Raw genomic sequence first — 15078 nt, 5'->3', positions numbered from 1 at the left:
ACAATTTGTCAAAAAATTGTGAAGAGCTGAGGAAAACTGTGAGTACAGAGGCAAAAAAAAACCTAGTTACAAATCACAAAAGTACTAATCAGACACTAAAAGGGAAAGCCCTCCTATAAAAATATGTTTCGAGCAATGATTTAAAAACTGATAATGCACAAACCAGCCTAATCCCCTCAGGCAGAGAATTCCAGAGCCTCAGGGCGTCAATGGCAAAAGCCCAGTCGCCTTTAGTTGCCAGCCTTGATCTAGGGACAACTAGTGAGGTCAGGCTAGAGGATCTCAGGTCACGGCTGGGAGCATGGGTAGTCAGAAGCTCAGCTATATAACTAGAGCGAAACCAGCATTAAAACTTATTAAAAAAAATCATATAATCACTTCCGAAGTTAACTGGCAACCGATGGAGGAAGGTGAGAATCGCAGTGATATCTGACCTACGATTTGTCCCAGTTAAAATGCTATAAAAAAAAATACTATAAAAATATTATAAACAATATTATAAGTAAACATAACTATTAGGTTTCCTAGATTTTTTTTTAAAAGTAATAGCAACATATCAGATTTTACAGTGTATTTAAAAATGTTGCTGTATGTTATATTTTTACATTAGTGAGTAATTTAGACACAGTTGAGCTGCTAAACATATTGTGCTTTTTCACTGATGTTGAGAGCTGTTGTGGGACTTGTTAGTCAGTCAAGTCTAGGAACCATTACATGCTTACTTTACTGCTGATGTTTTTTAAAGCATATAATCAGTCTTTTGATCAGGGATACTCAACTTGCTTTGCCTGGAGGCCGCTTTTGAGAAAATGACAGGAGGCCAGGGGCGAATTGCTGCAGTTCTGCACAGGACGGGTGGATGCAGCAGGGGCGTTTTTAGGATTTGAGGGCATTCAGGGCTCAGCCCCTATCTCTGTCAGGGGGTCCAGAGGATCTTCTCCTGGCACCTTTTTTGATAAACAAGCTCTATTTTGATTGGGGATGCACTAAATGTGAAATTCTGGGCCGATACCAATGTTTCAAATTACAATTTGGCTGTTTATATATCAAATTTTATAAGATTACATTTGAACAATCATGAGAATGTTGTAATTTACCTTCGCCCAATACTCATGTTTACTGAATGGAATCATGAATGCATAATCATATCTCAGTATAACCTCTGTCAGCAGTTAGAGCCAGCCACCGGCTGCTAACAGCTAACGTTAACTGGCTCTCCTTCTGCTGGTGTCAACACAGACTTGTTGTTCACAATATAGCATTATCAAGGACACCACAGAGTGTGGAATGAGTTTACTGTCTTCTTGCCCCAAAGATGACAAACAAGTTTTCTATTGTCCCAGGGACAATGGGATGCCGTTTGTCCTGAGCCCTGCTTTTTAGCCTGCACACAACTGATGTGACACAACAGAAAAACATCAGCCACTGCCATCGGTGAATGTCATCTTATTTGCTGATAGACCGATGGCAGTCAAGAAGGAGAATATCGTCTGATACTGATGTGTGGCCAATAAATCGGTGCATCCCCAATTTTGATGCTTTTGTATTCACTCTGGCAATTTATTTGCATTAAAGTTCCAAAAAATATCCTAGTGTGAATCAATTTATTTTCATTGAGGGTTTATTGATTCAGAGAAGAAAGACACAGCTGACAAAGGTTTATAGATATAGAATAGATTTTATTAATCATCATTCATGTTACTGGTTTCACAATAATATCATGCAAGCACTGTCTAATTGTTAACACATTACAAAGAAGCAGCATGCCATGAAGTCATGAAAACAGCAGAACTTTTTGAAATCATGGTGGCATAAATACACATTTAATGCACACAATTTCTACTTATGCTAGGAATATTATTACAGAAAAAACTATGAAATAATATAAATAAACTGTGCTATATCAATGAGCCTAGTATATGTAGCTACATTGGCCTTTTAAAGCCAAACTGAGAGCCAGTAAGGGAGGAGATACACTTTCATAAACCAGGACGGGAGAAAAACTGAGTCAGGTGAGAGGAAAAAGTAAAAGATTCACATTAAAACTGAAAGAATGAAGAAAGGAGACGTTTAAATGATGGAAGAGAGGAGGCTGAAAATGATTACTGATGGAGGAAAGAGTGTAAATGCTGTGATGGCCCATTAGATGAGTTTGAGGCCGAGGCAGAGAGCCAGCTCATTCTTCTGGATCTTGCCATCTCCATTGATGTCGCAGTGACCCATCAGGGCTTTCCTGAACTTGTCCAGGTCTGTGCCGCTGATGCTGGGCTGCAGGAGAGGGTCGGGGTGTGGAAGAGAGAGGTCAAAGGACAAAGAGTCCTCATGGGTAAAAATATCAAATGACACTGACTGAAATGTGATCGTCAACAGCCTGTGTCAGCTCTTTATAGCAGGTAAACAGCAGTTATATGATGGGTGGGTAAAACTTTTTTCTACCTTCACCAGCTCCATCATGTCCTTCACAAATCCATCCACTTCAGGGCCCTCCAATGCACCTGTCTTACTCTACACACACACACACACACACAATGAATAACCTGTATGAAAACTATTCAGACTCTTCTTTGTGTCTTTACCTAATTCAGTTAACAAGTGACAGCTGGAAACGCATCTGAAACACAGCTCATTAACTAAAGCTGGGATAGGCAATTTTATTTTGATGCCATTGTCCAAAAATTCCATCATAACCATTTAGCATATTGTAATTCAATAGGACTGAGAGAGAAAACTAGACTTCAGCACCTCCTCTTGGCTCTGTTTTCAGGCTTTAGAAAATCTAAACTGTGACGGGAGACTTTGTCCAATTACAGGTAATTTCAGAGAGACAGCATTCCTTTTGGCTGTTCTACAAATGCAGAAGTGCGTTCACATCCCCTCAGATGGCGAAAATCTGATTCAATGGTGAAGAATACTGCAGAAACATTATTTTTCTTTTTTTTTTGCCTTCAATGGACAGGACAGTTAAAGTGATAGTTCAGGTTTTTGGACATGAAGTTGTGTGAAACGCTGACCATCTGTAGCACTGATGTGACGGTGTCACTACTCTCAACGAGCCTCCTGCTCTGAGAAATCGCCCGTAGCTTACCGGAGAAAAAGTAGTTCTGAAGATGTACGGGGGACACGTAACCAAAAGGTTTTAAGCTACAAAAAAGTATGCATGTGTTTTGTTAGACTATTTCAATAATTTTAAAACATCCCCGCATTACGTCAGACCTTGCTATCAATTGGGACTATTTTCTGGCCAGTATGCCCGTAGTTGCCTACGGGTTACATCTGTAACAGGAAACCGATGGAATTGGGAGCTGGCGATGTTTTTATTCCCACAGCTGTTCGCACCATTTTGGTATTCCTCTGTTTACCTACAGTGGCTGACGAGGGTGTGTCGTGAGCCTGAGCCGGTGTTTGCGCTGTAGTAGGTATATATAGGGCTAGTACATCTTTTTCCTCACTAATAATAGTCTACTGGTTCTCTGTTGGAAACAGCCGATGAAGTTTGCGTTAGCTGTTGCTATCCTGCGCACCTGCACGGCGTGGTGATGAACTGTCGTATTGATTTCTGTTGCCGTGCTGTCTTGCGGGCCAGCACGGCGGAGTGATACTGGCCAGAAAATAGTCCCAATTGATAGCAAGGTCTGACGTAATGCGAGGATGTTTTAAAATTATTGAAATAGTCTAACAAAACACATGCATACTTTTTTGTAGCTTAAAACCTTTTGGTTACGTGTCCCCCGTACATCTTCAGAACTACTTTTTCTCCGGTAAGCTACGGGCGATTTCTCAGAGCAGGAGGCTCGTTGAGAGTAGTGACACCGTCACATCAGAGCTACAGATGGTCAGCGTTTCACACAACTTCATTTCCAAAAACCTGAACTATCACTTTAAGTGTGAAAGGGGGAGAGAGAGAGAGGGGATGACATGCAGCAAAGGGCCACAAGCTGGACTTGAGCCCGGGCCGCTGCGGCAACAGCCTTGTACATGGGGCGCCTGCTCTACCACTAAGCCACCGACGCCCCAGAAAAATTATTTTTCTATTGCAGTGTCAACGACTGTCCACACTGCAAAGCAACCCAAAAAAGGAAAATGGACTGATCAAAAAGACTCTAAAACAGAGTCTGATAATAAACAAAATAAAACATGCGTCATTATCAACGAAGCCTTTCAGACATGGAGAGAAAATGTTGGGTAATAGATTAGCCTTCTGCTAACTGCAGCCAAAGGCTCACGAGTGCCGAATCATGTTTATATTGATGTAGCTGCTGTTATCTAGAGCCTCAAATCACAGTCTGTCCACTGCCTCTCTCCCCGCCAGTATAGACCACCTCCCTGGGAGCAGAGCAGGAAGCAGCTCTGGAGACGAACCCCCAGTCAATGGCTGCAGCAACCCAAATCCAGCCACTGCAAACCCCAGGCCCAGCCCTAGCTAATTCTTGTCTTGTTTCTGGTCTGATAAACAGATAGAGCTCTGCAATGAAATAAGATTAAATAAATCAATGTATGGAAAACACTGGGTTACTGTATGAAGCATATGCCTGTGGTCGTCTGGTGGAAGGGGCTTAGGACAGAGAGGGGAGAGTGGCAGGAGGAGGGTGTATTTTCAAATTGTGCTGTTTTTTTCCCTGACTTCTGCCTACACCAGCTTTAACTAAAAATCTAAATATGTTGCCATTTAATCAGTATTTAGTACTAACACATAATTATAAAGCTCATTTTCAAGTGTTATTTGACAGGACATGTATGTGGTACGGCTGTGGCTCAGAAGGTAGAGCGGTTTGTCCACTAACAGGAAGATTGGCAGTTCAATCCCTGGCTTCTCCAGTCAGCATGTCGTAGTATCCTTGAGATAAATACTGAACCCCAAATTGCTCCAGATGACTATTCTATCAGTGTGTGAGTGTGTTACAAAAACTGAGTAGTAGGTGGCACCTTGTATGGTAGCCTCAGCCACCAGTGTGTGAATGTGACTCATATTGTAAAGAGGGGTTGGAAGACCAGAAAGGTGTTTTACAAGTGCAGTCCATTTACCCTTGTGTAACAACCTGCCTGCTCTATCTGCACAGACAGAAAACAACAAACAAAAATCTAAATTCAAACTTACAACATCATAGTGAGCAAAAATCTTCTCAAAGTCTCTCTTCCTGTCTTCCTGACTGCAAGCCTGACACCAAATACAACAAGTAGCATAATGAAACAGTGAGTAAAAGAATAGCATTAAATATTCACACAAAACATTTGGACTGTTAACAAGCAACTGCTGAAACAGAATCATTTTAAAGAGGAAGACTGATGTGAAAGGAAGGGGATTGTGAGCAGAAATTCAGCTAAAATTTCACATATAAAATCGAAAGACTTCTCAATAAACTCTGTAAACTTACGTCCATCTTAAACTTCAGTAAGAAGTTTTCTTTCAGGGCCAAGATTCTTGAGACAAGAAACAGTGTCATTGTAAGAGATTTTAAACTGCTTAAAATGATATAATATGTTGTGTTTTTTCTGGTTAAAACAGAACAGTTATAGAGAAGAACAGTTATCATTCAATTTCTTTTGAAAATTTCCTGATCCTCCTTTTAGTCATATGACACAAATCAACAGTACCTGGCCAGGTCATTTAAGTCCAGTCTGCCGTCTCTGTTTTTGTCAAACATCTTCATCTGAAGGAGAAAAAAATGAACAGAATGAAGTTAGGCTATCAATGACAGGATGTCTCAGCACTACTGATATCTGAACAGTGTAACTGTTACCATGGTGTCAGTGTACTCCTCCAGTTTTTCAGGGGTGATGGACCTCCTGTGCTGGCAGAAAAGGTCCCGGAGGAAGCCCTGAAGGGACAAAAAACACACAACTCATATGCAAGAAAAATGTTCCAGGCCAATGCTCCATCCAGGGGCAGAGCAGGGGGTGGCTCCAGGCCATTCCCTAGAAGAAACTGTTGGCACTGTAGACCTAGAGCACCTGACATTTTGATCTGCTTTTGATTATACAGAGCAACCAGTCATCTCTTTTTCCTACATCATTCATTCAAATTTTATGTAACATTGACTTCTTGACTATAAATAGAAAACTGATTACAACTGTTAGAATTACTGTCCTGCAGTTGTATGCCTTGTGCACTGGACAAGTTTCTCTTACATCCATGTCTGTGGATGCTTGACACACAGAAGATCTCCGAATTCTGTTCCTGAGATATGACATTGTGTGATGGTCATAAAAGTGTTTTATGGCAAATATTATGATGTCACGGTGAAGCTGACCTTTGACCTTTTGGATATAAAATCATCACTTCATCATTTTATACTATGAGACATTGTGCAAAGTACTGTCATAATTACCATATGAATTCTTGAGTTATGGCCAAAACCATGTGTTGAGAGTTCACACTGACCTTGACCTTTAACCCCCAAATTCTAATCAGTTGATTTTTTAGTTTATTTTTTGTGCCAAATTTGAAGAAATTCCCTCAACAGGTATTCTTGAGATATTGTGTTCACAAGAATGAAATGGATGCGAGGTCACGCTGACCTCGACCTTTGACCCTTGACCATCAAAATCTAAACAGGTCATTCTTCAGTCCAAGTGAACGTTTGTGCAATTTTGAGGAAATTCCTTCGGGTGTTCTTGAAATATCATGCTCACAAAAGTGAGACAGGAAAGGTAACAGTAACCTTGACCCTTGACATGCGTGGTGAATTTGAAGTTTCTTGAGCCGTTCTTAACATATTGCGCTCACAAGCATGGGATGAATGTACGCACGTACATATGGACGGATAACCTGAAAACAGTAGCGGATCCTGATATGGGCTGAATGAGCATTTGCTCAGGGCGGCACTTTGTCATGGTGTGCAGGGGGGCGGCAAGAGCGGGTTTGGCCCACTTGACATGCTGCTGTATTGTGCTATGGCCTATTTAAGTGCTGGAATATGTTATTTACGTGACGATGCCTGCGTGTGTCTGTTGTGATCTGGGGCTATGTAGAAAATGAAATTAAATAAAATTAACTTGACCTTCAAGGGGGGGTGGGGGTGCCGTTGGGGGGGAGGGGCGGGGTCTCTAATGCCTCTGGCCGCAGCTATTGCATGCGCAGAGGCATACAAACCTCACAAATCAAAGATCCAGATCTCCACTGTGATCTAATCAATCATTCTCTGGCCTGAGAACCAGGAGGAAACATCCTTGTGACCACAGAATGAATTAAACTAGTTTTCTGTCACAGGTCACATGTGAACTCAGCAGTTACCTTGAGCTCAATGGCTGAGATGAAGCCGCTGCTGTCTGTGTCATAGCTTCTCCAGATCTACACAAACGAGACTCAGAAAAAAAAAACACCCATTGAAAATAAATGATGATTTTTATACTTTAATAACAGAATAATGTTTGTCCTGATGGTGGTGCTAAAATGTCCAAACTGGAAAAAGTTCATGCACAGTACTAAAGTTACAAAGTTTGTCACAGCCTGCCTTAGATCGTGATATTTTATCTGTACAAGTGGTAGAAATACTAGCAATACTACAAGGAGCGACGTTACTAATTTGACCACATTCTCAGTAGCATGGTAGTAACATCACTACTTTCTGAGTCAAACTGACGGAGTGGCGCAGTAACGTCCAAAAAGGTTACAAGCTATTTTTCCCAGGAAAAACTCTGAAGTGCAGCAAACTTTTTTTCTGCGGAGGTCTGGATAAAAGCAAGGATAATAAAACTGAGGATAAGTAATGTGACTGACACCAGCGACACACCGAGGCATGTAGACAATGGAAGCACTTCTTCATGACATCACATACTAATCCTTCAGTTTATTCTGTTCGCTGCTTCGCTATTGGCTTCTTGACTTGTTTTTATTGGCCCCTCATAATAAACAGTTCATCTGAACATTTTTGCTGCCTATTTGTTCTACTGACAGTTTTTTTGATCACTGAGAAAACGCTGATTTGACATAAAGTCAAAAAATAAAAGTAGCTTTGCAAGTAGCAAGATACTTTTGCCATTTTCTCATAGCTTAGCTTGCTACATTTCTCTGGGGATAGCTTCAATGTAGTGAAACTATATTTTGATATAGAGTAACTGGCAGCCTAGCTCACTACATTTTCCAGGTAACTTGCCCAACACTGGATGTTAGTAAGCATCTTGCCTCCTGCAGCTTTAATTCAAACACTGAACGTCCACTGCCCTCCCTCATTGGTTGACCTTTGACCCTCACCCTCATGAACTCCACGCTGTTGTCCAGCGGTGTCTCTCTGCGGAAGAGAAGCAGGAAGTTCTCCTCCTCTGGCAGCATTATAGTGGCCAGCTGGTGAAAAAAAAGATTATATCCATTGTAACTGAAGATCACATTCATCATCTTTTGAAGCTGCTTAAAGGACCGTATTGCCTTATGTAAAAGGTCTATCCTGTGGACTGTTGACATGACCTGATATGACATCTCTGAGGATCACAGGCTGAAAATATATGTAGCCTTTTCTAAAATCCAGAGACAGCTTAGAGCAGAAGGAGATTGTACCTCTTGCATCTGCAGATGTCCGTCACCTGCAGTGTCATAAGCAGACATGAATCTTTCTCTCAGTCTTCTGATTTTCTCCTCATTTATCTCCTCCCTCTGAAAACAACATGGACACGTTGATGATTTCCTCGGCGCTTGGACAGTGTTTTCTACTTTAAAACCCGAGTTTGACACTGCAACCTCAATGCCTGAATTAATATTGGTATTTACATTTCTGCAAACCATAGATACATACATTTGTATAGTGTGTAGTAGATACAGTGACACTTTATGTTTCACTTTACGTGTGGTTATGTTTAAGAACAAAACCCACTTGGTTATGGTCAGGAAATGATCATGTTTGGGCTTTAAAAAACCCCATCTGATGGCACCATTTCAGCTGAAAAACAGAGATAGGTTGCTACAAAACACTTAAACACCTGAACCTATAACACCGGTGGAAACACAGTAATAGCTGGTTTTGTTGTTTGTTGGTTTTGAACAATGATCCAGCTTGGCAGGCGTCTCCCCTAGATGACGCATCCACCATCCCCTCCACCTTCAGAGGACAAAGTCAGCTCAAATACTGCATCAGTTTAGAAACATTGATATAATATGTACAGGTTAGCACTATGTACAGGTTAGCACTGTCGCCTCACAATAACAGGGTTCCGGGTTCAAACCCTGGATGCAGCATGGGTTTTCTACAGGTACTCCAGCTTAATCCCACAGTCCGAAGACATGCATGTTAGGTTAACTGTCCATCCACCACAACACAAAGTTGTCTGTCTCTGTGTGTCACCCTGCGATAGTCTGGTGACCTGTCCTCTCATCAGAGGGGATAGGCTCCAGCACCCCTGCGACCCCCAACAGGATAAGCTGTTACGGGAAATAAACACATGTATGAATGATATAATATGTATGAAATGTACAAAGGTAACACATTGATGGTTTGTAGAAACGCTAGAAATGAAATGCTAGCTACTATGGTGCACACCAAAAACTCTTTTTAAAGCCACCTTGTGTACATTTTGACATTTTCTGACTTTAGTGCCTTTGAAATCTTATGAAATAAAACATTGTCCAGAGACCAATGCACAATGAGTACATTTACATGCAAAAACTATTCCGGTTTTTGCCATTATTGTGGGAAAGACAATATTCCTACAAAGCTGTTTACATGGCTAATAAGAATGAACCCGTTAACATGCAGCCCTGCATACTCTGATTAACATGCCCTAACATGTTGTAAATTACGTCAAAAGAGGGAAAAGTGGAACAGCTGGAGCTGTGCATTTTGCTTCTTTGCATGAAAATAACTTTTTTTTTTCAACAAACCCTTATTAAGATGTATATTCCAAATGGGCTGTGTATAAGGTAAGGTTAAACTTTAATGTCCCCATGGGGCAATGTGAGATACAGACAGTAGTCATGAGCAAAACAAAACAGACAATACAATACAAACACACAGAATCCAGAATCACACACTGTCAGGGGTAAATCATGGACAATTAGTAGTCACTGCTGCTTAAGATAAGCGATAGCAGATGGGACAAAGGAAGATCTGTCACGCTTAGTGCTTCATTTAGGGAGACAAAACCTCTGCCCTGTTGGAAGCATCTGAAACTCAACATGGAGGGGATGTTGAGAGTCTGAGACAACAGACTGAGCTTTAGAGGTGACCCTCTCTTCAGACAGATGCTGTTGCTTAATCACAGTCACACCAGTGATCTTAAAGCACAACTTGACCACCTTTTCCAACTAAGAACCCAAATAATACAGGAATATCTCATATGTCTTAATAGGAAAATGCTAAATTCGGGAAAAGGCCTAATTCAGTATATTTGATCAGATTATGCTGTTTACATGATCTGCATCAAATACGGAATATTGTCATATTTGGAATAATACTGGAATATTGGTATGCATGTAAATGTAACCATTAATTTAGCATCTCAGTCACCAGAAGAAAATGTTAGCATTGCATATTTCTGCAAACCATAAATATATTACATTTGTACTTTTTATACGAATCATATCAACATTTCTAAAGTGACATAGAGTCACGCATCAGCTGACTTTGTCAACTAGAGGTGGAGGGGATGGTGGATGGTGTGACACCTGCCAAGCTGCAACTGCAGGCCACTGCAAGAACAACAAACAACAAAACTGGTTGTTTTTAATAGCAAGTTATCACTGAGTTTCCAGCAGCTTTTCTGCCATCAAACATGGGAGTTTTTAGTAAGCCATCCTTGTTTTAACGATGGGGATAGAGCCACAAAGAGTGGTTGTTTTTTGCTGAGACATTGATCTGTTTCCTGCAGGGATTTTGCCACAAAAAATGGGTATTTTAAGCCAGACCAGTCTTTTCCTAACCATAACCAAGTGGTTTTTGTGCTAAAACCTAACCACACATTAACCAGAGTGTTGTTCAAATATTAAGTTTTAATTTATCTGTGGTTTGCAAAAATGTACAGTGCCAACATTTTTCTGGTGTTTGTGTATTTAAGTATTGTTGGTCAGTGTTTAGAGAATTGTTTAGTCAGTCATCACTGCATTTCCTGCTGGGATAGTGCAATGGAAAAACAGATATTTTAAACCAGAACATTGTAGACTGGTTCCAGACCATAGACCCCGCCCACTCAACTGAGTAGGCTTCCATCTCTGGTCTGGCATACTGCAATGAATTTGCGATTTATCTCGTCCAAACGATGGACGGACCAATGAACGCCGGGTGTAGGGGCGGGTCTAGCGATTAGCCAATCAGCACCACGCTGATGTCAAGCTGTGCGCCGGTGGGTAACTGGTGAGGATAGCAACAATAGCGACCGCTACAGATCCTACAGACCACATTAACGATGCTATCAAGGTATTTCGCCACTACTCGTGTTAATAGAGGACCAAATTAAGGAAGCTGCTAAACTGGATTTAACGGCGATGCAGCTGGGCGTGCACGACGACGGAGACATTTTAAAAGGGCAATGCTCGCTTGTTTTCGGCACCCCCGAGGCATGGATACTAATGACGTCAGATTCTGGGTGAGTCGTTGATCTCTACTGACTGGTTAGGGAAAAATCATATTCCCCCCCCTTTGTAAATCGCCTTCAATGGAGGCGATGTCAGACTGAAGGCTCACTCAGGCTAAGAACATAGTCTTATCCTAGCCATAACTAAGTGTTTTTTTGTGCCTAAACATAAGCACACCCAGCGAACATTTTTCCATTGAAAACATGTTTAAAAGATGTCTATGTTCACCAATGAAAAGAAGTTCAGAACTGGTTCAAAAGTTAAAGTTTTTTCACCAACTATTTGGAGACGTGGGCTTAACCCAATAGTGAGATTGGTCGTCCTCTACAGTGTCCAAATAATACCAAATCGTCAGTTGGAGCTTTACTAAATAATCATATTCAAATTTCGATCCATTTTCATCCGCTTACCCGGGGCCGGGTTGTGGGTGCAGCAGGCTGAGCAAGGCACCCCAGACGTCCCTCTCCTCAGCAACGCTTTAAACTGCTTCAATTGACCCCTTTTGACGTGAAGGAGCAGCAGCTCTACTCTGAGCTCCCTCCAGATGTTGAGCTCCTAACCCTATCTCTATGGCTGCGCCTAGCCACCCCCTGGAGGAAGCTCATTTTGGCTGCTTGTATCCTCGATCTCATACTTTCAGTCACTACCCAGAGCTCATGACCATAGGTGAGGGTTAAGACATAGATGGACCAGTAAATCGAAAGCTTCGCCTTCTGGCTTAGCTCCCTCTTCACTACAATGGTCTGGTGCAGTGCCCACATCACTGCTGGCAGTTTCCAAGTTGAAAGTTAATATTGCAAATCCCAGTGAAATATGGTCTAAATGTGACAAGGTTACAACAGCAACGTCTTCAAATAGTTGGTGAAAAATACTGTCACTTGTGGATCAGTTCTGAACGTCTTTTCACCACCATCACCAGTTTTTAAATGGTCACTGTAATATTTAACTGTAAAGGTGGTTCTGGTTTTACAATAACAACTACAACAGCATACAAGTTATAGACTTAGTCATACAAACACATGTACAGCTTCAACCTAAAGAACAAAGACCATGTGACACATACATTTGTATTTATGAAGCAATTATGAACAATTTAAATGCACATTAAGCACAGCATTGACATGTAAAGAAACATTAATGTACCTGCTTCATAATAGTGTACAAATGTTACATAAACATGGTCTGCAGAAACATACAATGCCAACATTTATTCTGGTGATTGGGTTGCAGTATAGATGTGAAAATTAAAGTTACATGACTGTCTTATTGTTCTACAGACAGACAATAGCTGAACAGATGAAACACACAGAAACATAACACAGAGTGGTTTAAAGCAGTGGTTCCCGCCTGGTCCAGCCACCGGTTCCAGATTCCTCCTTAGTCATTAGTTCCAGGTCCACACAGTTTAATACATTCAGCATCATACTTGTGTTTGGCCATGTCGTTGAGTTAGTTTGCTGTCTCCGGCTAGTAGCTGTCTATTAGTCACTCACTCTACATCAGGAAACTGCACTTCAAAATAAAGTATATTATTTATTTATTTATTTATTTTTTTAACAAACTTGACACATTTACAAGTCACTTGCAGTCCATTCAGAATGGACCCGCTACCCACATTTGGACCGCAACCCACCAGTTGGGAACCACTGGTTTACAGGCTGAATGGATGAAATGGAAAAGTTGAGGTGTGTGAAAACTTCCTTTCACCTTTTCTTGCCACTTAAGGAAGCCTTATTTAAACATCTGATAAACACGCAGAGGAAGATTACAAACTGAAAATGCAGACTCATATTTTCAGTCTTTACCTTCATTCCAAATGTTTGTAGCATGTGTTGGAAGAAGGCGTCCAGCTCCTTTCCTTCGATGTAACCGTTATCTAAACACAGGCAGATATCTCTTCAAACCAAATGGATACAACAGCACACAACAATGTAAAGAAATACAAGTTGTTGCACTTTTACTAGTGTCAATGGTATTTATATGTATATTTTTAAAATAGAAAATAAACTAATAATGTAAACTTTCATTATTCTACAGCAACTATTTGGTCTCTGACTAACAAAAAAGGCAAAGCATCAACCAGACAGGCTGTAACAGTATTGACCTGCTGTAGCCTGATGGTTGAGTTTTTAACTGATTATTTCAGATTCAGTCAGGTAGAAATCTTTTGGCATTCATTGTTTATTCATTGTTCTGGACTTTACTGCTCTTGATTAGTTTATGCGGAGCTGTGCGGAAACAAAACTTGCAGACAAACTCCCGCAACACTGTCAAATTCGCAAAAGAAATACATTTATTGCAACGTTCTGGTTCCCCTTTATCAGGGAAACAGTTTTCTGAAAAACAGAAGCTATTTTAATCTCCCTCTTCACCACAGCGCAGCACCCACATCAATTACTGCAGAAGCCACACTGAGCTGGAAGGCAAAACTTTTGATTTACTGGTCCATCTACGTCCCAACCATCACCTATGGTCATGAGTTTCAGGTATTGACCAAAAGAATGAGATCTGCTGGTGCTCCTGTGCTAGTAGAGCTGCTGCTCCTTCACATAGAAAGGGGTCAATTGAGGTGGTTTGGGCAGTTGATCAGGATCCTCCTGGAGGAGCTGGAAAGTGTTGCTGAGAAGAGGGACGTCTGGGGCGCTTTGCTTAGCCTGCTGTCCCGCATAAGTGGATAAAAATAGTTGGATGGATATGCTAATAATGTGGGGTAATGTGAATGTCAACATTTTTTTTTTTTTTTTTTACTTTTTAACACCATGAGTTAAATGAACTCAGAGCTGGAGAATTATTACTCGAAAGAAGAGTCACCACTCTGTTGTTGAAGTACAAAAACACTCAACATTTTGTGGCCACTAAACCTGTACAAATGAGAGAAATAAAAGGTGATATTCTCAATGCACCCTTAACTGTGCTCCTGTGCTATTTGCATGTGATTAAAAGAGGTAATATGCACATATTTGGCACAGACTCTGCCCCTTTCTCAGCCTCCCACATTCAATTTTTAAATTGTGTGACACATTTAGATCTACTCAGTTTACATGCTGGAGCAGAGTGACTAAACTCTTCTTACCATCTACATCGAAATGTTGCCAGATCTGTAGGAAACCTGCAGCGTCCAGGCTGTCCAAGGCGCTGTCCATGGTGCTGAGGACCAGTCCACGGGTCGAGCTGGGGACAAAACAAAAACAACAAAGGAAAACACTACCTCCAGCGATGCACAGAGAGGTGTCAGGGAGAGAGATAATCTGTTATCCACTGGAGTACAATGTGTCTGATTTCACCTCCAAGCGTCTTCAGCAAAATGAGACTGAAGAAGGATTCAACAGCTTATATACCAAGGAGGAGAGAGAAAGGGAGGGAGGGAGGGAGGAGAGTGAACAGTGAAACAGTATTTATTGGTATAAACATACAAATACAGAAATATGTGACAGCTTGATGTCAAATTTTCAGGCACATTGGTCCACTGGCATATAAACAATAAAACACCTTATTTAGCTGAATATTTAAAAAGAGCAGATTTTTAAAAAATAAAGACAAAATTATTTCCCAGTAAAATGAAAACCATCACCATGTATCCT

At 41.0% G+C, this 15078-nt stretch overlaps 1 protein-coding gene across 2 annotated transcripts; it reads right to left on the bottom strand.

Moving 5' to 3' along the window:
- Positions 1-1664: 1664 nt before the first annotated feature.
- Positions 1665-14780, bottom strand: LOC117264076 (secretagogin-like). 2 transcript variants are annotated; one of them, XM_033637888.2, is made up of 11 exons: positions 14571-14780; positions 13303-13373; positions 8492-8587; positions 8192-8281; positions 7232-7288; positions 5739-5816; positions 5593-5648; positions 5373-5418; positions 5096-5155; positions 2437-2505; positions 1665-2268 (listed from the first exon to the last, which is right to left on the bottom strand). In XM_033637888.2, exons 1-11 carry the CDS (start codon positions 14638-14640, stop codon positions 2143-2145), a joined length of 819 nt encoding a protein of 272 aa, XP_033493779.1. In that variant the 5' UTR covers positions 14641-14780; the 3' UTR covers positions 1665-2142. The 2 variants fall into 2 exon arrangements, with proteins under 2 accessions (XP_033493779.1, XP_033493780.1); XM_033637889.2 differs by lacking the exon at positions 7232-7288 and having other exon boundaries at positions 1996-2268.
- Positions 14781-15078: the final 298 nt, after the last annotated feature.

This window comes from Epinephelus lanceolatus, chromosome 16 (genome assembly GCF_041903045.1).
Source record: "Epinephelus lanceolatus isolate andai-2023 chromosome 16, ASM4190304v1, whole genome shotgun sequence".
NCBI classification, from domain to species: Eukaryota; Metazoa; Chordata; class Actinopteri; order Perciformes; family Serranidae; genus Epinephelus; species Epinephelus lanceolatus.
This window is presented reverse-complemented; position numbering and strand designations above follow the sequence as displayed.

Coding starts and splice junctions, on each gene's coding strand:
- LOC117264076 (XM_033637888.2), bottom strand. CDS start 14,640: ATGGACAGCGCCTTGGACAGCCTGGACGCTGCAGGTTTCCTACAGATC. Junction 5,419..5,592: donor GACTTAAATGACCTGGCCAG/GTACTGTTGATT, acceptor TCTTGTCTCAAG/AATCTTGGCCCTGAAAGAAA. Junction 5,156..5,372: donor TACTGAAGTTTAAGATGGAC/GTAAGTTTACAG, acceptor ATTTGGTGTCAG/GCTTGCAGTCAGGAAGACAG.